At 35.1% G+C, this 25,277-nt stretch overlaps 1 protein-coding gene across 29 annotated transcripts in view; it reads left to right on the plus strand.

The window, feature by feature from the left end:
- The first annotated feature begins 718 nt into the window (after positions 1-718).
- Positions 719-25,277, plus strand: part of LOC127871938 (myoneurin-like) — a 235,836-nt gene continuing 211,277 nt past the window's right edge. For 28 of the 29 annotated variants that reach the window (XR_008045637.1, XR_008045627.1, XR_008045628.1 and 25 more), the window contains exons 1-3: positions 719-873; positions 10,134-10,273; positions 20,359-20,515. Coding sequence is in view for 18 of the 29 variants with exons in the window: in XM_052415217.1 (XP_052271177.1) it covers positions 10,184-10,273; positions 20,359-20,515 (247 nt within the window). In the remaining 11 variants the exon portion in view is untranslated. Of the gene's footprint in view, positions 874-10,133; positions 10,274-20,358; positions 20,516-21,618; positions 21,641-25,277 lie in introns of those variants that run through there. The other variant, XM_052415220.1, reaches the window with a different exon arrangement.

Consider the following 25,277-nt stretch of genomic DNA (forward strand, 5'->3'; position numbering starts at 1 on the left):
TACAACAATATATTGTAATATATTGTATTATTCCCTGATGAGCTATGCGAAACGCGTTGGCTAAATCAATATATATTTAAAATCCCAGACACGTGTTTTTACTTTAGTTATATATATATATATATATATATATATATATATATATATATATATATATATATATATATATATATATATATATATATATATATATATATATATCAGCATTAACAGTGAATGCCTGTCAGGAAATAAGTACCGGGGTAGTTCCCCAAAACAGCTTCTTTCTGTAAATTAAGCCATTAGTGTTTAATCAAAAAGCTAGTTGGTGTTCGCCAAAGCAATGATTCACTTACATAAATAATCGGAAAACAAATGTTGATATAATCTAACATGAATTATATATGTAATGTTATATATGTAATGTTTAACTGTTTTACTGGCATCATCTATCAAATACATCCCCAATTATCGGGACCCGGAATCTCTAATTTCTCTGCATTTTTTGAGGGTGCGGGGCATGTTTGGTCCAAACAAGTTAAAGTATCATATATTGTTCAAACTTAAGAAAATATTAACAAAGGTTATAAATGTTTCGTCATCAAATTATTTGTCACCATTATTGTAAAACGATGTTTTGTGTTTTGCCTTTAATAAAATTAAACAAATGTTAAGACGATTTGTTAAAAGAGTTGTGTGTATCCTCTCTCTTTCTGTCAATTAAAAAAATTGGCTAGTAAAAAAATCAAAATGGCGCACAACCGTGACCGGGAAGAATAGCGGATGTTTCTTTTCACCGAATATCTGGCGAAAGAACATCGGATTTCCAAAGAGAAGACATCTTCTTATAAATTCCATCTTATTTAATGATTAGTCAGAAATCATTCATTCTAGGTAAATTTGTTTCGTTTGCTCTTGATTCTTTTCCACACGATTCACACTGAGGTCGGTCAACATCAACTAAATTTAAAACAAAACACATCTAATTAGCCTTTGTCCGTAAAATAAGTAGGACTTTTAATATGATTATAGGTGCTACCTAATTTACGGGCAAAAGCTTTTTAAGTTTTTTTGATATCCATGCATTTTTAATAAATATATGGACATGATTGTGTTCAAAATATTATAATTGTTGCAATAATTAAGTAATGCATAAAAAAAATCAATCTTAAAACGAGTTACATGTTCCAAGCTTAAAAATCTAGCATCTTATTTATTTATTTTTTTCTAGCCACAGGAATTTATAGCTGTTTTGGTGTCTGCGGTATAGTGGATGGGATGTCTGCTAACTGGCTTAGTCACTGGGAGGTCTCTGTATTGATCCCTTAAGTGGGAGCATTCTTTAGATAACCCTAACGACATACTATGGCGTACCATTTGGGTTAAAAGTCAAGAAGACCTACAAGTTAAAAAGAGAAATGTACGTCGAAGTACAAAAATTGTATGTCAACATAACAGCGTTGGCACCAATCGACCGCCCCCGGTTTTAACCGGCGGTTTTTACCGGTTAAAACCGCCCCGGTCAATACTCCCGAAGTGGTCATTACTGGTCAATACTGGTTGATTGAACTTTACCCCCAATTTTAATTTATACTCCATGCCTAATTAAACAATATTGATAATATAAATTAAACAGACATGCTGCCAATAATGTCTTAAGCTATTAATACCCACTATTTTATACCTGTTCATGCAATTTGTAGGCCAATCTCTCAAAATTTTGCAAATAAGTCAAAGTTGGTCGATTGGATTTTTCTGGTTGATTGAACTTTTTTTAAATTCTAATGAATTATGATGCTCAGATAATTATGTGCTTGATTCAACAAATACCTGTAAATTACTGTGTATGCATTGTTCCCCATACCCCACTGTCCCTACAGTCTTCTTACAGTCTTCTCACCTATACAGGTTGGGGCAACCAAAACTGATAATAGGGCCTTAAATGGCACCTTTTTGACACAATCCTTACTTGTCATGTATTCTTGCATTGATTTCTTTAAATACTTTTTCAACAAAATAGTGTAACAAACTTTTTTTATTGATATAAGAATATAAAAACATAATAAGAAATAATTATTAAAAGAAAAAAATAATTGAAAAGGCTCAAGAGTAGACCCACAATTGGAAAACATTATTTGTTGGCAAAATCAAGAACTTTGATTGTTTATTCATTTGAGTACCAATTGAACTTTTAATATGAAAGGGAAAAAACACTCTTAATACAGAAAGGAAACAAGTAAGAAGTAACTATTAAATTAATAGCAAGTACAATGTAATCTTCTTTTGTGTGAGTGATATGAAATAGCCTAAGGGCAGATTTGCTTAATTGTCAATATCAGAGACATAACACTGCATGCATTTTATTACCAACTAAGAGGCCAGATTTATAACCCTAGAATACACAAGAATTCTGTTTGTCCATCTGCTTATCAAATAGATATATTAATAGATAAGTGAAATGCTATGGTACCTACAATAGTAATAATACTTAAGTAACAGATGTGATACACTGAGATAAAGATATTGCCTTAGTCCTTATGTATTTGAGGCTGTTTCCATAAATAATAAAGAAGTAACTTTTTACAGCTCTAAAGATTTTTTTTACAATAAATAACTCAGAAAAAAGTTTATCAATTACAGAATAATTATTGATTTAATATAAAATGGCTCCTTTGTAATGATTAAATGCTTCAATTTTCAATCGACCAGTATTGACCAGTAATGACCAGTATTGACCGGTTTTAACCGGGTATTGACCGCCGGCCCGGTCAATACTCAATTGACCGGTTAATATGCCAACCCTGCAACATAAATATAAAATACACTTCCAAGTATATTATTTGTACGTCAAAGTACAATTTGTACTTCGACATACATGTTTGTACTTCTATGTACACATTTTTTGAACAGCCAATCAAAACACTAGTCTCTTGAGCCACTTTTCCTTCAGATTTATTCATAATAAATGTTTAAATCTCTTTTTTAATTGAGGACAAAATGAATAAAAATATCAGAATGGCAAAAAAACAACACATAGAAGTTTCAAGTATTTAATGCATTGAAATAGATTATATACAAATTTGAAGAAGATTCAATTGTAACCTTTTTAAAATTAAAATTATTCAGCGTATTGTGAGTATTTATTGATCATGCTGGGCGGAGTATCACGACCGTCCAGCGCATTACTGTGTAGGAAATTCCCAACGGTAACCAAGCATTAACGGGATAAATAATGTATTATAACCTCACCGTTGGTCGTATTTTGTAATAACCATAACTTGCATAAGTCAGAGGTTAATTCCGCCACGCCAGGTCAATAAATAAGCACAATATCTTTGAGTTAGCGGTTGTTTGTCGCATAATTGGGTATACATTATAATAATAATAATGTTTAATAAATACGCACAATATCTATGAGTAAGCGGTTGATAGTCGCATTATTCGGTATAAATAATAATAATGTTCAATGTCAAATATCTCTAAAAGCAATAGACGTAAGGTGTCTTCTGATTGGATAACACTCAAGGGTCGGTGAAAATTGTACGTCTAAGTACATTTCTCGTTCTACCTAGTAGGTCTTGTAGACTTTCGACGTCATGGTATGTCATATAGACACTTAGGTACTGGTCCTACCCAGGAAACAGTTTGCTTCATCAAATGTCTCAATTCAACTTGACAGCTTGCTAAAGCAGTTGCATTAAGCATACAGTACACTGATTTAACATAATCAAAATCATGTGATGTGTCAAATAAATTTTGATTGACAAATTTGACAGGATTTTTCTTAATCCAAGAAGTTTTAGACTGTCAAATAACACACACTACGTATTGAAAGCCATACCTGGAGCTTTCGTCTGTATATCACTGACTTCATCAGAAGAATGATTTCTACTGTCGGGAAACGTTAACACCACTAATTGTCTTCTTATTTATTATCAATGTATAATTATGTGTAACAGCATAACAACATACTTGTTTCGCAATTAAAATATTTTATAAATACAGGTATCTTGCAGGTTTCTAATTTTCTTTCGCAAACTATTGTTGAATAGTTTAAATTTTGTCGCCACTAAAAAACTAGCCATTTTGTAGCAATTCTAAAATCACAGTCTAAACTGCATACACTTAGCTCTATAGTTACAATTTGAATGCAAATATTAGAATGCATCATGTTATATCATCCATATTTTATTATTTAAACATTCAAATAACACATAACACAGTACATTATATAAAAAGGTATGTGGTATTGTGTGGAGATACAAAACACTTCACATCATTTATTTGCACATAAAATAATAGTTACAAAATAAGTAAAACTAAAACACTGTCATCAACCTACATTTCAAGAATATTTACATATATGAAATTACAAAGTGGCGTTATTGTATTACCTTTTACAAAATTAACATTCCTGGTTTTGTACTAGCCATAAAACATTTATGATGGATTAACAAGTAACAACCAATTTATTAATTACACAATAAAACGGAAATCATATTTATTGCATTATGCATACACAAAACAAGCTATTTGCATGCTACTGTTTAGAATTACACTATCTTACTAAAAATGATCACAGGTACATAGTGCTTTTACATACTTGTGGTAAGTTTTGTATTACTAGTTTGACAATTATCGGCAGACACTTGACGATATACAGACAAAATTTGCATGGGAACTTTCATATTTTTTCAGCATAGTTGTCTTCAAATTGTTAATTTAACAACCCTTTGACATTGTTTGCACATCTCATCTTATTATACCATAGCTGATTTTTGTTTATAGATAGACATATATAGACTTTTCAAAGTTCTATAAAAGTTCACACATGTTCCATCCAAGTAAACAAACAGAACCTATAAATATCACCACAGATAACTGTGTGTATAGCTTGGAAATTTTGATAGTTCAGGAATCCCTCCTTTGTTGATTTCTGTAAACCAAAACTGTCAGTTTTGCTGGATAGAATGGCTTGTATGATGCCCAGCTCTTGCCTTGGCAGAACAGCTTCTAAAAACGGAAAATCAACAAATATCTTAAAATTTGATCAATAATGCAGACAATTTATAAATGTCTTGTTTTTTTGTTGATTTCGAATCTGGAAGATTTTTTACGTAAGATTGTGTCACGAAAATTTAACGGTATCGGATTTTGTGGTTTTAGGCCCAAACTAATTATAGTGATATGTAACCTTTCGGGATATCGGTAATGTCCGAGCAGACGAGGTGTAAATACGTTAAAAATTTAAAGCTAAAAGACTAAAAAGTTAGATCGGAATATCTTTAAATTTTGTGAATAAGTGTGTTTCTGGTGGATAACAACGACAACTTAAAATATTGCTCATGATCACACGTAAAACTTCTTTCTGAGAGCGAATGGAAAATGCGTCACAAATTCTGAGTATGATAAATCCAACAAAAAAACATATTTTTTTCATTCCCTTTTATCAACGTTTCGGCTTACGCCTTTATCAGGATAATACAAATAATCACAGAAAGCGGATGTTACGGATGTTTTTTTCACAAATTCTGACAAATAAACAGTAGGGTGTCGTTATTGAAATACCGCGAGAATACTGGAAGAATAGAGATGCCAACTATAATGTTTAAAACAAATAATTCTTTGACAAGTGTTAGTGATTTGTCAGGATAATAATAACAATAAGATATCGAAAAGATCAAAGAAAATAAATTTGACAGAAATCTGAGATTCGGCAATATATTAAAGACGGGTTATGTTCCCCTAAATTGTGTTTGGTAAAGACTGTCAGTATATGTAGTTAACCAGTCTTCGGCTTATACCCACTGAAGGAGAGCATTCAGGGGAGATAATTGAGTAATGACTTAATTCTGGAACGGTTGCGAAGAAAAACAAATAATGCGAGAATATTTAGTGCGATTCGCTACACAATTACGATGTCATTGATATAACTTTTCCTGAGGTATGTATTTACATGTGATTAAGCATGTCAAAGTGTTTTTGATTTGTTCAAGGTCATAAATAGCATCGCGAAAATATATGTCGCGTGGCAATTTTTTTTGAGTCGCATCCATATGTGGTATTCTTATGTAATTTAATGTCTAAATTCCCATATGTATGACCGGTCAACGCTTGCTTCGCGGGCTTTTGCCCGTATTATTTTATTTTTTAGTCAAGAATGTGACATAAATGTTAACACTCCAACATTATCTTGATCATAAACCACAATTTTCCTGTTTTAAGCACAAGTAAATTAATATCTGAATTATTGCAAACAATGCAGCAATAAACAATTTACCTTTAATTTAAAAGATTGATTGATTGCCAGGTTAATCCATTTCAAAATTGCTTATTTACAGCATGTTTAGCCATGCAAAGTAGTTAGTTCAATACACATCTGCAATAACATCTACTTTGCTACTTTACTACCGAGATGTCACAGCGGAAAAAGAGAGTCCTTCATTGAAAAAGGCATTAGGCAAACTAATCTTGAAAATTTGATAAACTGATGTATAAAAAGATTTTATATAACAGGGTTTTTTTTGGCCCGATTTTATAGCCGAAATTCGGCTATGTTCCCAATCCCAAAAAGTATAATTTTTTCCCAAAATGTGGAAAAAAATTCCCAATTTCCCCCCCCCCCAAAAAAAAAAAAATTTTTTTTTTTTTTTTTTTTTTTTTTTTTAGAAAGAAGCCTTATGTGTATTTTTTGTGAAACCCAAGCAAAACATGGGCCATACAGTGGAAATGTTTAACCTTCATTTTGTCACTCTCTGTAGTAATTTCTAACTCTTAATCTCGCCATGCACTCATCAAGAAGTCTATATGCAGCTTTTTCATTGCTTGCACAATCTGACATACTGAACGCAAGTTTGTTCAATGAATTCCTCACAAAAGAATCTGCATTGGCTGTTGTCTGTACTTCTGAGAGTTCTTTTATGTGTTTTTTTGTAGTCTCATTGATGGCTTTCGCAGTTTCATGAGCAACTCGCTTAATCCTAGGCTCATTACTTCACCACTATCAAGGGTGATTGATGTATCCAGGATCTTTTGTTTTTTTTCTACTTGTTCCATCTCTGTTTATGCCAAAACTTGAAGATGATTCAATCCTTTCCGCAATAAATTTTTTGGCAAGATAATGTCCTTCATCAATGATAGCCTGTGTTGTCGACTTTGATGGTAAATCAGAAAGTTTAAATGTCTTGCAAACAAGTGTGAAGAAACAACTTGCACAACCTTGGGAATTTTTTCAACTGCAACTTCCAGTCCAGCTAGTTCAATAACACAGAGTTGTGCACTGTCACTATAGGAGCCATCAGCATTTTTGGTATTCACATTATCTCTCAATTTCTCTTCAAGTTCATTAATTTCAGATAACAATGACTGAATTTCTTTGTCTTTGTTGAGAATTGTGTCTTTCAGAGATTTGACTTCTCCATGAATTTCAGTTTTGAATTTGCTTTTTACTTTTTTGAGACTCCGCTTGTAGTAGTTCACTGACTTATTTCGCTTAGAACTGCACAACTGCAAATGTTCAACTTGTTTTTGCAGGTTTTCATTTTCATGCAAAAGTTGTTGAACATGATCTTCTGAGTTGAGATGAGATTTTTTTACATGATCAACTATTTGAGGTTGCATCTTGCCAATTTCCACATCACGTTGAACTTCATTGTCACTTGATTTTCTCTGTCGCTTCTCATACTCATAGTCATTAATGAGTCTTTTTTGTTTCAATATTTTCATGTTCGCCTCATTAAGGTTTTTTCTAGTTTCATGTGCTCGTGCATCTTCTTTCTCAACATTTTATACCGAATAATGTCCCTTCCGATGTGTTAGTATGTCCAGATTTTCACGTTTGGATGTAAGCAATTTCTGCAGTTTTTTCAGAGTTTTTTGTTTCTTTTGTATTTCATAGTCTGTTAAATTGCTTTTTTCCACTAAAACACTGTCAGTAACGACATCATTGTCAATCGGTTCATTTACTGGATTTTTTCTGTCTACCTCCTTCGATGAATTATCTGGGACGATGAGCTCTCTTGTCAGCTGTTCATTCACAATTTTCATATGAGGCGAATGCTTGACACTGCTTTCCACAACATTAAACGCTGATGATTTAAATTCTGCTAAGTTTGAAAAGCCTTTGACTTTATTTTTTTCGTTCAACTTTTTGCTTATTTCATTGGCATTTTTTATCCGGTACTTCAGTGTACTGTCATTTGATTTCGTTGGCTGTAACAGTCTCAACCACTCAAATAGTATGTTTAATGGACGATTCACGTTGTTTGCATACCATCTTAATTCAAGAACAAGTCCATTGGTCAGACGTTCTGGTGTTATGGGCTGAATGGTAGAGTCATTTAAAGCCTGGCAAGTTAAACCAACTTGCTCGCAATAAGGGCCAGGGAAGTCCATTCTGATATCTTCCCATCAGATGGCACAAATCTGTATTACAACTGAAATACACCTGAAAGTAAATAAGATAAATTAAAATATCAGTCTTTCTTGAATAATAAAGTTTACTCTTTGTTTGTTTTTGATTATTAGTCATTGTTTTCATGTTTTGTTTATTTTCCTATGATAGTGTCAATAAAAAGATTTATAAAAGTACTGTCTTCTGCACATGTAATATTGTACTTATTTCAATATTGAAACAACTTAATAATAAAAATCCTTAATACATATATAATATTTTAATTATCATTTATTCAAAGCAAAATCAATCAATGTATGCAAACTATTTGGTACATTATTGTATATGTTATTAAATCGCTGTCCGAAATGATGCTTATCCTAAGATTATATACAGTGGTGTTTACAGATCTTTTTACAATTTAAACGTCCTTACAAAACGAAAATTCCATATTAGTGACATAACACACAATTAAATATTAGATATATGGAATAACACCCACTGTACTGTTGTTCTTTTGCTTAATGAGGCTTTATTCTGCAAATATTTCGTTAATTTTTCGCTAAGCGAATGAAATTCAAAATAGCGGCCATTGCTACGGCGGAGAAGATTTTGGGATTTTCGTAACCACTGAACTTAGAACAAAAATGCGGTCGGGTAAACCTGAACCGATTTGGTCATGAAATATATCAAATTAAAGCTTAGAATATGTACTTTTAAATGATATAAGATTTATTTATACATACCGATTAAGATTCAGACATATTCACGTAGACTTTTGTCCTTTGTATCACAATTGTTTACAAGCCGATTTAAACGGAAGTTGCATCATCATGAAGGGGAATTCCTCCTCTGATTGGTTAATTTTACTTCAAAAATTTTCATTAGGATTTACGTCACTGCAAAACATGTGGAAAATACCCACTGTCACCAAAACGTGTCCACCATATTGCACTCTACCGCGGACGTGTGAAAATGCCGATAATCCGCATTGTTCAATAATTAAGCAACGATTTATAACACTTATCCTTTATAGATTTTCATGAAATAAAAACCATAATAAAGAAAATTTTATTCTCTTTAATCTTATATATAAATTATTATTATACAGTTAGTGAAAACAATTAATTATGCTGTTAAATTATACGACCATCAGAAAATTACTATCGGCAAATCGATTATCAGGTTTTGCTGGGGATGCTAATTATATCCCCTCTCACCCCCCCCCCACACAAAAAAGTTTTTTTTCCTTTTTTTTATTTTTGAAAGATCGTCTTATAAATTATTGAATATGAAAAATTTCCCCATGATGGCTTACGTTATACTGCCAAGCATTCAAATAGTCGAGCGCGCTGTCCTCAGACAGCTCTTGTTTTGTTTTACCTTTGATTGGAAATTTTTATTTCCCATTTGGGAACAGTATATACTTTTTTCCATTGGGAATGGGGCCAATTACTGGACGCGATTTATAATGAAAAAAGAACACACTGGCTGCGCTGTCTGATACAGTCACATAGGATAATTTTTTTTAATGTCATTTGATGATAAGATGGCTCCTGACTAGACTTCGGGGATTCACAGACTACTCTGGAGTTGTGCTGGCTGCAAATGTTATATGACACGTCTTTGATGAAACATTTCATATTACATTTGCAGAAATAAGCCACGACCAATGAACCATATATAAGCTATTAGGACACCCGTCAGTATCACCATGGCTCAGACTGATCGAAGCATGATCTGTTACTTGTTATATTTTCAGGTAGAAGCCACAACCCTATATAAGCTATCAGGGCGCCCGTCAGTATCACCATGGCTAAGACTGACCTGGATGTGATCAAGGAAATTCCCGGCTACAAGGTCATCCTCAAAGCCGTGGTCAAGAGTCAGATACAGCAGCTGGTTGGTAGTCTTTGTTTTCTGTGTCCCCATGTATACAGGGTGTAGACTACCTTTTAGACCCAGAACTTGGGTGGCAGGGGTCTCAATCTGCAATTTTTGTGGCCGAAATTGGGCCCCATTCCCGTGTCGAAAAGTATATATTTTTCCCCAATTTCAGACGAATATTCCCCCTTGGATCGGAAAAAAAATCTTAGTGCTGTGTAACCTTACAGATGATAATTCAGGAACCAAATCTTATATTTGCATATATTTGTTCTTTTTATATTTTTTTATGGTTATTAGATTGGCGAATGTCGGCAGGCTGGCGGGCGGAACAAGCTTGTCCGGGCCATAACTATGTCGTTCATTGTGAGATTTTATAATCATTTGGCACGTTTATTCACCATAATTGGACAGTGTGTCGCGCGAAAGAATCACGTCAGAATCTCCAAGGTCAAGGTCACAATTTGAGTTGAAAACCTGGTTTTGTGACAATTTTGTCCCTTGTTTTTGTCATGTCGCATAATAAAAAATCATATCGAAAGAAAATTACAAAAAACATTTGTAATTCATGCAATAAAATTGACATTTTATTGAACCAGAAAGCGCTTAGTCAGATTCAAAGTACTGGTAATGAAATTGATGACGAGACAGAGCTGAGCAAAACAAATGAAATTCAACAATGTGTCGATACTGGGAAATGACTGGAAATGGAAACACAGCTCAGACAGCTCATAAGTATGATTCACACCAGAGCAAATAAGTCATGCTCTGGATCATTTTAAGGGCCTGCGACCCAGAATGGTGAAGTTGTAAATCACAATTTAGATTATTCCAATGCCCACATATAATTTTCATGATAATTTATGACACAGTATACTATTCATTATTCAATGGTGTGTGTGAACAGTATACATATATTTCTCCCATTTCGTTGATAAACATTTTTACCTCGACTATTATGTATGAAATATATATAGTGGAGCTATCATACTCACCCCAGCGTCTGCGTTAGTGTAAACGTGCAAATGTTAAAGTTTTCGTACTACCCCAAATATTTTCTTTGTCCCTTCACATATTGCTTTCATATTTTGCATACTTGTTTACCAACATGACCCCAACCTATAAACAAGAGCAGACAACTCTATCAAGCATTTTTTCATAATTATGGCCTCTTTTCCACTTAGAATATGCAGCAAATGTTAAAGTTTTCGTACCAGGTTTTTTTCTCCACTTTTTGGGGAGATAGCCCATGGCTTTGGAAATGGGAATTTTATCGGCATTTTCATGAAATTGGGAAAATTAATTCATTAGCCTTTTTTATTCCACACGAAAAGTCCACTAATTAGGGAAATACTAAATTTGATATTATACTTTATAATTATTAAAATTAAAAGAACAAAATCATTAAATACTTTGTTAGATGTAATTGAATTAAAATTGAGATAAAATACGCATAAGACACTTCTTTCTAAAAAAAAAATTTTATTTTTTTATTTTTTGTGGAAATTGGAAATTTTTTGCCACATTTTGGGAAAAATGTATACTTTTTGGGATTGGGAACATAGCCGAATTTCGGCTATAAAATCGGGCCAAAAAAAACCCTGCGTACTACCCCATTTATTTTCATTGTCCCTTGACATATTGCTTTTATATTTTGCATACTTGTTTACCAACCTATAAACAAGAGCAGACAACTCTATCAAGCATTTTGTCATAATAATTGCCCCTTTTATACTAAGAATATGCATACTATTGTTAAAGTTTGCGTACTATCCCGAATATTTCCTATATCCTTTGACATATTGCTTTTATATGTTGCATACTTGTTTAGCAACATGACCCCAACCTATAAAAAAGAGCAGACCACTTTATCAAGCAGTTTGACATAATTATGGCCCCTTTTACACTTAGATAATTGAATATTTTGCTTAAATTACCATAACTTCTTTATTTATGATCACATTTTATTATTACTTTGACAAAACAACACTTACCTGAATACCACAATGGATTCCACCCAAACAATACCCCACGACCCTACCCAGAATCCCTTCCCCCCCCCTTCAACCCCCCCCTCCAATTTTTTTTTAACAGCGTTATAAATTACCACACCCCACATTATAGCCCCCGTCCCACACTCCCCCTACCCCCCCATGCCTCCAATTTTTATTTTTTTTAAACATCTAATAAATTACCACACCCCACATTATACCCCCCTCTGACCCCCACCCCCCACCCCCAATTGTTTTTTTTTAAACATCAACTAATAAATTACCACACCCCACAATTATACCCCCCCTCTCACCCCCCACCCCCTCGACCCCCCCCACCCACCCCAGATTTTTTTTTTTTTAAAACATCATCTAATAAATACCACACCCCACATTATACCCCCCTCTCACCCCCCCCCCCTACCCCCCCCCCACCCCCCATTTTTTTTATTTTTTTTTCCTTTTTTTATTTTTGAAAAGATCGTCTAATAAATTATTGCATATTAACAATTTCCCCATGATGGCTTACGTTATACTGTCAAGCACTCGAATAAGTCGAGGCGCGCTGTCCTCTGACAGCTCTTGTTGATTTATGAATAAGACAGCTTAAATGTTTTAAACTGTATTGACAGTAAGAAGATAATACAAATCAATAAATTTTGTAAAAGGTATATATTTTGTATTCATATATAAATTATCCCCCGCCATAGGCGGAGGGATATTGTTTTGGCGTTGTCCGTCCGTCTTTCTGTTCGTCTTTCTGTCCGTCCGGAGTCATATCTTGGAAGTGCCTTGGCCGATTTCATTGAAACTTGGTATGAGTATATATATGGATAAGAGGATGATGCACGCCAAATGGCATTGTACACTATGTGTTAATAACGGAGTTATGGCCCTTTGTATCTTGAAAAAATGCTTTTTTGAGTTCAAATATAACACTTTTGTGTCCAGAAGCATATTGGCGGGGGATATCAATTCAACGAATTTGCTTGTTTGGTGGAAAATCCCCCTTTTTAAACAAACAACTCTAATTTTCTTTCAGTACATTTTGGAGTTTTTTCAACCAAAAATGACAAATTCAGGGCTTCTGGTTCCATTAGCCAATTGCGAAAATTGTGCAAATTTGGCGATTAAAATAACCGTTTGGCGAAAATGAGAGTTGAAAGTTTTTCTGTTAAATCTGATTTATTTAAAAATCAATTCACCCATATATGCCGCTAGGTTGCACATGTACAATATAATTTTAGCGCTCTCTATATTGGGACAAGAGGTCAACACCAAATACATGCGCAATGTTTATTTGAAGCTTGAACTTGTTACCGTTGCGGTAACATTAAGTCTGTAGTTTGTTTCAGATTACACATATAATTATAGCAACCCCATCAAAAAATTCAACTCACAGAAATCTTAAATGTTTTGATATAATATTAAAGATCTCATTTAATACTGCTCAGATCAGTTTGAATTATTAATTTATCTCTACTACATCCAAAGTTATGGTAATTTGAATCTTCGGAAAAAATGCCATTTTGGGGGAAATTATGCCTATTAAAAGCGTTCACATTTTGTGTCGATTCGCGGACCCGCTTTCTATAAAATTTGGCTTCTTTTTTCTGTATAATTTTTTCTATACATGGCATCATATTGAAATTTGGCATACTGATGGCATTTTTCCTGTAGATTTCAATAAAAGCATTGATTTGTTGATCAGAAATTGATATAGTACCCTAATTTTGATTTAAAAAGTGCCAATTTTATATATTTTTTTGTCGAGGAGCATAACACCACAATATATTCGTTGAAAGTATAAAAATCTTTAATAACTTAACTAAGTCTTACCACATTCAACAAACTAACTGCAATAATGTCAAGTGTGTACAAAAGGGAAAATTCAATAAAACATTTCAATACATTTAAACTATACACAATTTCTCAAAGTAGGTCCTTTTTGTACAGTTCGTATGAGGCTTGATATTTCTCATGTTTCGAAAACAGCCGGCCATTGTCTTCCAATTTCACTCTTCAAACAATCAGGAACCATCCAGTCTAGAATTAACTCAAATTTTACACTTTGGATATCTGCTCACACTGACTAAGCAAACACTCCTTTTTGTCTACATGCTGTCATGAAATTCACTTTCATTTCATTGCCTTCTTTTTTTACAACACACCCAGGGTACCAGTTGTTACCATTTTACAGTTATGTAGTCTTCTTCTGATACAGCACTCCTTCTAAATAGAGGGTGGCATAAAGGTTAAGGGGTGAAAAAACTGTACAAAGGTGCTCAGTTGGGTGTTAATTCAAAATTATTTACATTGTGTCTCCAGATGGATAAGTGGTACAATGACAGCCACTGGAGTAAGGATTTTGAAAACTTCTACTGTGGCTGCCTCATGTACTGGGTATATGGCATTTTGGGGAGGGAGGGAATTCAATTGTTTGACTGTTCTTGGGTATAAAAGGAATTGATTTGTCTAGGAACAAGAAGAACATCAGGAGGAATGATGGCAACTACATGGTGGATAATTGTTTACAGCATTATGAGGCGGAATTTTGTTCTGCATGTTTCAAGTCATTCTCTATAATATTTATAGTCTGAAAGTCGTCAAGAAAACAACTTTCCATATCTTCTGATTTGCATCATTTTTATCGGTTGAATATTTCAATGACAATTTCATTTGTCAATGTACTGGAATTTTTCAAATTGCTTGGTTATGTCTTATGATGGAGTTGCAGCAGTGTCTTATGATGGAGTTACAGCAGAGTCCCACATCCTTGCAGAAGGCACCTGGATACTCTTACACCTTTATCACAGCCAGACACTCCATTATTTTACGTAAATACTTAGAGAAAAACGCAGTTATTTATCTATTTCGATTCAATTTGTTATTATCAACCATTTCAATGCGTTTATTTGAGGGAAGCATCTCACGGGACTGTTATATTCAGTGACATAACTTAATTATTACGCGTGTTTTTCGTGTCAAAAAAGCGAACATTGCCATCAATGCGAAAAGCTGGTTTTAATATTTATAAAATATTATTTAAACATAATTAAAACCAAATAATATCGAAAATGATCATAACAAACCTTTTCTTTTGTTTTCTGTAGAGTTTAAGCGAGTATGGTTTAATTAATTCAGATCGTCACAAACGATAACGATTAGCGAAGCAAAACAAAAATGGCGCCTCCCTCTGCAGAGGTCAACCGAGGTCGAATTGTATAAATGCGCGTCTTTGTTTAAAGATGCGGGTACCTAATTCTCATTTGCGGAAAATAAATTTGGTATCAAAATTTAAGTTAGACTTTCTAGTTTTTATAACTATGTTCAAAATTGTGTTCGGTCCATCGGAAGTAATTTTATTCATCGTCAAAGTCGGGTACTATTTTCTCGGCGTAGGGTGGTCCTATGTAAATTTTGAATGCATTGTAGTAAAGTTCATTCAGTCGTGAACAAGATGATGTCAATCTCATAAATATTCATGATGTGTAGAATATCCGCATTTGAATTGTAAACACACACATGTTTATGCAAGTAGTCCGAAAGTCGGCATTACGCGATAGCGATATTTCTGCCCTGACTTTGTTCAATTAACAACATATTTACTTATCATCCTGAAATAATAATAAAATGAATTTTATATGAATAGAAAGATAAAACATTTTTCTTTTAATAACTTTTTATTATTTTGATTTATATAATAAAATAATGGTTTTATTGATCATTTAGTAAGAGTGGTATTGGTTTTTTCCGCTTTTCTCCCATTGAACTGATAAGGAATCGGCTTTTATCGGGGTTGCTAATAATTATGCTAATTTCAGAATAAAAATAAAAACATTTAACAATTTTCTTGAAACGAATTCCATGATAATTTGTTAAAACGCTTTACAAGTGAATATAAAATGTGTAAAAATATAATGCATCAAATGCACAATTGCAACAAGAATTACACCCAGTTGCCATCATCAGTCTCTTAATTTTCTGGCCACAATTTTATTGTGAAGGAGTACACTGTAACATGTAGGTGAAGCATTGTAAATTGCCATTAATTATTATATTTATGCCCCCCTTCGAAGAAGAGGGGGTATATTGCTTTGCTCATGTCGGTCTGTCGGTCGGTCGGTCTGTCCGTCCACCAGGTGGTTGTCAGACGATAACTCAAGAACGCTTGGGCCTAGGATCATGAAACTTCATAGGTACATTGATCATGACTCGCAGATGACCCCTATTGATTTTGAGGTCACTAGGTCAAAGGTCAAGGTCACGGTGACCAGAAATAGTAAAATGGTTTTTGAAAGATAACTCAAGAACGCATACGCCTAGGATCATGAAACTTCATGGGTAGATTGATCATGACTTGCAGATGACCCCTATTGATTTTGAGGTCACTAGGTCAAAGGTCAAGGTCACGGTGACCCGAAATAGTAAAATGGTTTCCAGATGATAACTCAAGAACGCATACGCCTAGGATCATGAAACTTCATGGGTAGATTGATCATGACTCGCAGATGACCCCTATTGATTTTGAGGTCACTAGGTCAAAGGTCAAGGTCACGGTGACCCGAAATAGTAAAATGATTTTCGGATGATAACTCAAGAACGCTTTTGCCTAGGATCATGACACTTCATAGGTACATTGATCATGACCCGCAGATGACCCCTATTGATTTTCAGGTCACTAGGTCAAAGGTCAAGGTCACAGTGACAAAAATCGTATTCACACAATGGCTGCCACTACAACGGACAGCCCATATGGGGGGCATGCATGTTTTACAAACAGCCCTTGTTTAGCTTAAAGTTACCATTTTAAATATGCTATATGCCGGTTAAGTCGTGGGTAATAATGATGTTGCATCTCAAATATTTTATAAATATATGACCATGAATCATTATGAAAATAATTATTAACCTTTCTTCTTTAAGATTTGTTGCTTTTTTCCAAATGTGTATTGTCTTTAAACATCAAAATAAGTGATTGTGTTGATAGTGTCAAACTGCGAGCTTGAAACTAAGGTTCCGGTTGTTTCGTGGGTTTTGATTGGCTGTACCAATTTAGAGAGTTGCATGCTGTAAACACTCTTAACAAAGACATTACAGAGGAGGTTACATTCTCTTGTGATTGCCATTAGCATAGAAGTGAACTGTGAGTACTGATTGAAGTTTTAAACAATTGATAATCAACTCCATGGTTTTTAAAGTAAACAATTTCATTGTAGTTAATATTATTAACAGAGGACAGTTAAACAATTATATCAATTGCACATCTTGCATAATATATAATATGTAAATAAGTAATAACATCATTAAATATTTAATCTGTATAACATTATATAACATAACTAAAACAATCTTGGTTCAAAATAAATTATTTTTTTATGTCACAATAACATTGGGTAGTGAAACAGATATCAACTTCAACACATATCTAATAAATGGAATGTTTACAAATTGAATTTACAAGTAAAGAATCATAATTATGGCCAATGATCTAGCCAACAACTGTTGTGTTTACAACATTTTTTCGCCACCATGAATGGGCCACAACCTTGTAATTCAACATTCACGGTCCTGACAATGTGGGCAGAAGAAATCTGCATGCCTTCTTACAACTCTGATTTCTGTACAGAACGTAAGGTGGCACCAATGTCCACAACCTGTGCATTGTGCCCATTTTACGAAAACTATCCCATCACACTTGCCCATTCCTGGTGGCGAAAACTTGCATACGCAACAGTTGTTGGCTGGATCATCATCCATGTCAATGTCACTTTCAACAACTTCAGCAACAACTTTAGCGATTTTTCTTTTGTGTACCGGTACTTTACTGCATCCCGGTGTCTGGTCATCAGTTTTTCCTTTCCGTCTCCCTGTTTCCTTGTCTTTTCCTTTTTTATTAATGTCTTTTTTTTCATGTTGGTTATCTATCATCTGATTGAAAACCTCGTCTTCAGTAATGGGCTTCCCCCCCCAATTTTGGTTTCTGCATGGTGTCTTTGATCTGAAATTCATTTGGTTTCGTTATATCTTGTGTTGTTTTTGGGGCAGCTCAATCATTTTGTTATCTAAAAGTTCTTTCATTGACATTCTCAGTGCTTCTGTGTTGCAAATCTTCTTCGGAAATGATTGCGATGGCAAAATCATCTCAACAGGGACCTTGGCTGCATCAAACGGCAATATTCCTGCTTTTCTAAATCCAGCCTGTATTGTGATTGGTATCATGGACTTCAAGTAAGCTTTTCCTGACAACTCTGCAATTTCATACTTGGTAATTATTTTACCCCTTTCCTTTGCCATATATAAGTGGCACTCACTGTGGAATCTGGCCTTGAATGGACCGAAGCATGCTATGTCCAATGGTTGGAGGGCATGCGAACTGTGTGGTGGGAGAACAAAAAGGACCACATGGTGCCGTCTGGCCCACTTTACAATGTCGAGAGACACATGTGATGAATGCCCATCATAAATCATCAAGATGGGTTCAATGTTGTCACCAGATCCCCTTTGTACAAATTTCAAGAAGTGTTCATTGAGGTACTTCATGAGAACTTCACCATTCACCTACCCAGAGTCTGACATGGTGTAGGCTGCACCAGCTGCTGCATTATTCATGAACTTGTCGTTTGTCCGTTTCCCTTTGAAGACATAGTAGGATGGTATAGCAGTACCTGCTGCATTTACACAGGCTACTATGGTAGTGGTGCCTGTGTTTGGTGAGGTTACTTCTTGTGTTTTACTCGACGAAACACCAGTGATGACTTTTGATGGCCTGTGTTCAGGTTGTATTCCAGTCTCATCAAGATTGTAGATCAGATGTGGTTTCGACTTGAGATTATACTTATCAAGAACAGCATTCAGTTCACAATAGTAATTGTCAATGTGTTCTTGCGTCACTCCTGCTGCCCGAGTTGATGTTAGGGCCCTTGGTTTTATTACCTTAAGTCTATGATTCCATCTTTTCAAGAAGGTATAGTACCAGTCATTACTCAGCTTGGCATTTGAATTGCGCCTGCCAAGCTTTACAGCAAGTTCACCGGCAAGAACGATCAATTGTGCGTGATTCAGACCATAGCCCACCTGTGCCAGGGTTTCAATATGGTTAACCAGCAGCTCCTCTTCGCCCAATGTGAACAAGGAATCCTTTCCCCTCTTTGCTCCTATTTTCACTTTGTTCAGAACCCTGTCCCTTAATGTTTGTTTTGGAACACCAAAAGCCACAGCTGCTCTATCTACTAGCATGTGATTTTCTTTTACAGCTTTATAAGCTGCCAGCATGGTATCCACGGTATACTGCTTCAGGATCTTCAATCTGATAGGTTGTTTCTGAAAAATATAAATGAACATTTATTTAAAATTGATAAAAAAAAATCATCTCTTTACAAAAGTTTAATTAGAAAACGATTAGGCAACATTTACTAGAGTGTTACCTCCGAAAATGTTTAGCGTATTTACAGCAAGTGCTTTGCGCATGCGCAGACTGTCATTTGTGAAAAAAATGTCAACAGACGACGTATATGGAAAATACTCATAAATAAGGGATTTTGTGTTACTTAGAAACAATATGAAGGTAGAAAAAGTGTGTGTTTTTTATAAAAAATGCAACGGATTGTGGTGAATTGCGATAATTACCTGTTTATGACGCATTTTCGACCGGAAAACAAACGCCAACTGTGACAACTCTCTTACCGGAACAAACTGCAGTGCGTGCGAATATACGAATAATCGATTTCACGCGATCTCTATGACAACGGTTCAACAAGAACCCACGGACCAACCAGAACCTACCATACAACATTTTATTCACAATTTTTAGAATCCTGACCAGTGTTTTTTTTCATTCAACATTGGCCTAATGAAAAAAAATTAAAATTTGTCCCAAATGTGAGATATAATACTGGAAACAATAGTATCCTCAATATTGAAGCATTTTTTAGAGAAACAACACTTATTTCCCAATTTTATTGAAAGCGCTGAAAATTTTCCCAATCCAAAGGGACCCTGCCCCATTCCTAAAATGTTGAGACAAAAAATACTGTTGACACAAAATAGTTATTTCACAAACACTGTTAAAGAATCGAATAACCTCTGTACATATATCACTGTGACGTACAGGTGGAGCAGCTGGCAGCACACACAGATGAGGAGTCCGTGATTCTGACAGCCAGCGTGAGTGATGGGACCCTGAGTCACATTGGGTCGGCGTCTGGGAAGTCCTTCCTGCAAGACCATGAGGACTTCAAGTCGCAGTTCCTTGGCTTCTGCCTTAAAGGTATAGTTGGAATAAAGATATTGACATAAAAGGGTATAAAGTTAAGCAGTGTTCTGCCAAGGTATCAAGAAGAGCTAAAAGGTATGGGAGGAATAGGCATTGAATGGCTTAAAGGTATTGGCTTTGAAATGTTTTAAGGAATTGGCATTGAAGGGCTTAATATATTGGAGGAATTGCAGTGTGTGTGTTTTTTTTTCAAATTTGGATGCGATAAGGGGACCCATTCCAAATTGGAGAAAGTATATATTTTCCTTTAATATTCCCAATTGAAGGTTTAACAAAAAAGTTATCTTTTAAGTCTCAAGATTTAGTTCATATCTTATCCAGTTCTTTAAGTTAAACATTATTAAAATAAAAACAACAAAACTAATTCAGATTTTAATATCCCTAGTAGGGGGGCATATAGCAGTTGACCTGTCCATCAGTCCCTCTGTCTGTCTGTCAGTCTGTGCATCCGTCCGAAAACTTTAACATTGGTCATAACTTTTGCAATATTGAAGATAGCAACTTAATATTTGGCATGCATGTGTATCTCATGGAGCTGCACATTTTGAGTGATAAAAGGTCAAGGTCATCTTTCAAGGTCAAAGGTCAACGGGGGCATTGTGTTACTGACAAACACATCTCTTGTTTCAAGGTTAAACAATATTTTTCCAATTCAAAGGGACCTGGCCCTATTCCCAAAATGGTTGAAAAAACACACTGGGTGTTAAAGGGTGTAAAGGTATGGGTTGTTTTGGAATTGCAAGGCTTAAAGGTATGGGATGAATTTGCATGGAATGGCCTAAAGGTAGCTGAGGAATTGGCATTGCAAGGAGTACTTTTCTTTCAGCAGCTATTTCCCCGTGACCATGACAAGTCACCCAAATGGGCTCAATGTATGAAAAGGCAAGTGGATATGTGTTTCACAGGAAATGAAAACAAATATTAACATAAATCAAGCTAACTTTTCTACACTCACTTACAAAAGTCTAGGATGAACTGGACCAGATTGCATTAAAAGGAAACTTATAACGTTATGTAAAGTTCTGAATGTTTTTTCAGAAATTATCAACAAATATGTACAGAATTTGTTTATGCCCTTGTTTTTTTTCCAAAAACAGTATCAAAGATTTACCCGATCTGGTAAGTCTACCTGCATTACTTACAGATCAAGTTTTAGTTTCGTTACAATTATTGATCTTTGGAGAAGTTTCAGGCCTTTAACATTTTCTTCTGAATAACAGTTTTTAGCTCATCTATTTTTTGAAAAAAAGTTATGAGCTATTGTCATCACTTTGGCGTCGGCGTCGGCGTCCGGTTAAGTTTTGCGTTTAGGTCCACTTTTCTCAGAAAGTATCAATGCTATTGCATTCAAACTTGGTACACTTACTTACTATCATGAGGGGACTGGGCAGGCAAAGTTATGTAACTCTGGCGTGCATTTTGACAGAATTATGTGCCCTTTTTATACTTAGAAAATCGAAAATTTTGGTTAAGTTTTGTGTTTAGGTCCATTTTATTCCTTAAGTATCAAAGCTATTGCTTTCATACTTGCAACACTTACTAACTTTCATAAGGGGACTGTGCAGGCAAAGTTATGTAACTCTGACTGGCATTTTGACAGAATTATGTGCCCTTTTTATACTTAGAAAATTGAAAATTTGGTTAAGTTTTGTGTTTAGGTCCACTTTATTCCTACAGTATCAAAGCTATTGCTTTCATACTTGCAACACTTATTAACTATCATAAGGGGACTGTGCAGGCAAAGTTATGTAACTCTGACTGGCATTTGGACGGAATTATGGGCCCTTTATACTTAGAAAATTGAAAATTTGGTTAAGTTTTGTGTTTTGGTCCACTTTACCCCTAAAGTATCATAGATATTGCTTTCATACTTGGAACACTCGCAAACTATCATAAGCGTACAGTAAAAGGACAAGTTGCATAACTCTGGTTGCCATTTTTACGGAATTATGGCCCTTTTTTGACTTAGTAACTTTGAATATATGGTTAAATTTTGTGTTTCGATCAACTTTACTTTTAAAGTATCAAGGCTATTGCTTTCAAACTTCGAATACTTTCATGCTATCATGAGGTTACTGTACCTGGCAAGTTGAATTTTACCTTGACCTTTGAATGACCTTGACTCTCAAGGTCAAATTATTAAATTTTGCTAAAATTGCCATAACTTCTTTATTTATGATTAGATTTGATTGATACTTTGACAAAACTACTCTTACCTGACATACCGTAATAGACTCCACCCAAACCATCCCCCGTGCCCTCCCCCCCCCTTAAATTTTTATTTCCCCCACTATAGTAGTGGGGGACATATTGTTTTTGCCCTGTCTGTTGGTTGGTTGGTCTGTTGGTTGGTTGGTTGATTTGCGCCAACTTTAACATTTTGCAATAACTTTTGCTATATTGAAGATAGCAACTTCATATTTGGCATGCATTTGTATCTCATGAAGCTGCACATTTTGAGTGGTGAAAGGTCAAGGTCATCCTTCAAGGTCAGAGGTCAAATATATGTGGCCAAAATCGCTCATTTTATGAATACTTTTGCAATATTGAAGATAGCAACTTGATATTTGGCGTGCTTGTGTATCTCATGGAGCTGCACATTTTGAGTGGTGAAAGGTCAAGGTCAAGGTCATCCTCAAGGTCAGAGGTCAAATAATATATGTGGCCCAAATCGCTTATTTTATGAATACTTTTGCAATATTGAAGATAACAACTTGATATTTGGCATGCATGTGTATCTCTGGAGCTGCACATTTTGAGTGGTGAAAGGTCAAGGTCATCCTTAATGGTCAAATATATGGGTCAAAATTGCACATGTAATGTCACTTCTGCCATATTGAAGCTAGCAATTTTATATTTGAAATGCGTGTGTATCTCAAGGAGCTGTACATTTTGAGTGGTGAAAGGTCAAGGTCATCCTACAAGGTCAAACGTCATATAGGGGGACATTGTGTTTCACAAACACATCTTTTTTTTTTTTTTTTTTTTTTTTTTTTTTTAGATCATCTCACAAATGACCACCACACCCTCACACTTTACCCCACCCCCCCCCCCCAATTTATTTTTTTTGAAACGGTTAAAAACACAAATATTTATTTTTTTATTATTTTATTTTTGAAATACCATCCAACCATTGCGCCCAAGAATCCCCTCCCCCCCACCCCCCCCCACCCCCAAATTTTTGTTTTTTTGTTTGCATTTTTTTTCCCGCATTTTTGGAAGATAATCTAAAAAATGTTCACACCCCCACACTATACACCCCTCTTCACTCCACCCCTCCCTCCGTTGTGATTGAAATTGAGAGTTCCTTCACCTTTAAAAAGAAAATAGATGAGCAGTCTGCACCCGCAAGGCGGTGCTCTTGTTTTTAGTTTCTTCCAAAATGCTTTCAGATACTGACCTTATGTTTGTTGTTTATGCCTACCTACATGACTTACTGAAAATGTTTGATTTTCATTCTGGTTCATTGCATTTTGACGAAGAAACTTTGCTTAACGAGTGATCAATTAGTTGTGGCCTTACATGAACATCTAGCTTGGGACTTCTGTTGGACACAGTCTGTCTAGCTTGGGACTACTGTTGGACACAGTCTGTCTAGCTTGGGACTACTGTTGGACACAGTCTGTCTAGCTTGGGACTACTGTTGGACACAGTCTGTCTAGCTTTGGACTACTGTTGGACACAGTCTGTCTAGCTTGGGACTACTGTTGGACACAGTCTGTCTAGCTTGGGACTACTGTTGGACACAGTCTGTCTAGCTTGGGACTACTGTTGGACACAGTCTGTCTAGCTTGTGACTACTGTTGGACACAGTCTGTCTAGCTTGGGACTACTGTTGGACACAGTCTGTCTAGCTTGTGACTACTGTTGGAAACAGTCTGTCTAGCTTGGGACTACTGTTGGACACAGTCTGTCTAGCTTGGGTCTACTGTTGGACACAGTCTGTCAAGCTTGGGACTACTGTTCGACACAGTCTGTCTAGCTTGGGACTACTGTTGGACACAGTCTGTCTAGCTTGGGACTACTGTTGGACACAGTCTGTCTACACTACGCGACCCGTGATTTTTGCCTAATTTGCGAAGTCAAGGCGGGCATTTTGCTTTTTGGGTGGAAAATCACCGCGATTTCACGTGACTCGTCACTCCAACGTCGCGCGAGAGCAAGATAATCTTCGCGCTAAATCCCCTCAATGTTGTGGTGATTCGCTGCGATTCGCAGCAATTCGCCGTGATCGCAGTGACAACGATGACTCGCCAATTCATGCATAGAAACCGAATCGTATCGATAACTTTATACATGTACATAACGCTTCTAATGTTCACAATTATCCGATAATTCAACATCAAAAAAATAATCTTGAACATTTATGTTGGTAAATATGTTTCATTAAAACAACCATATGACTACGCCATTTTTCAGATGTGTATAGAGTACAGCGCATATTGTGGGACTCAGCGTTCATTGTACGAGCGTATTTAAATTTAGATTGATACAATACGATCTTACAAAAAAACGTTTTATTGCGTCATACGCCTTCATGTAAAAAACGTTTTCCTCCTGGAAATTGTGCTATTAATGCATAATATTATCAAAACATTTTTTTCACACGTAAAGCGTTGTAACAAATTAATATACAATTCAAAACAAATATACCATAAGTATAAATGTTCCGTTAAATTCCCAAATGAGAATAAAAATTTATAATCCGAAACACACTTCCGATGTTTTAATGTTAACACGACGTTTACAAATGCTT

The sequence above is a fragment of the Dreissena polymorpha genome, chromosome 3 (assembly GCF_020536995.1).
Source record: "Dreissena polymorpha isolate Duluth1 chromosome 3, UMN_Dpol_1.0, whole genome shotgun sequence".
NCBI classification, from domain to species: Eukaryota; Metazoa; Mollusca; class Bivalvia; order Myida; family Dreissenidae; genus Dreissena; species Dreissena polymorpha.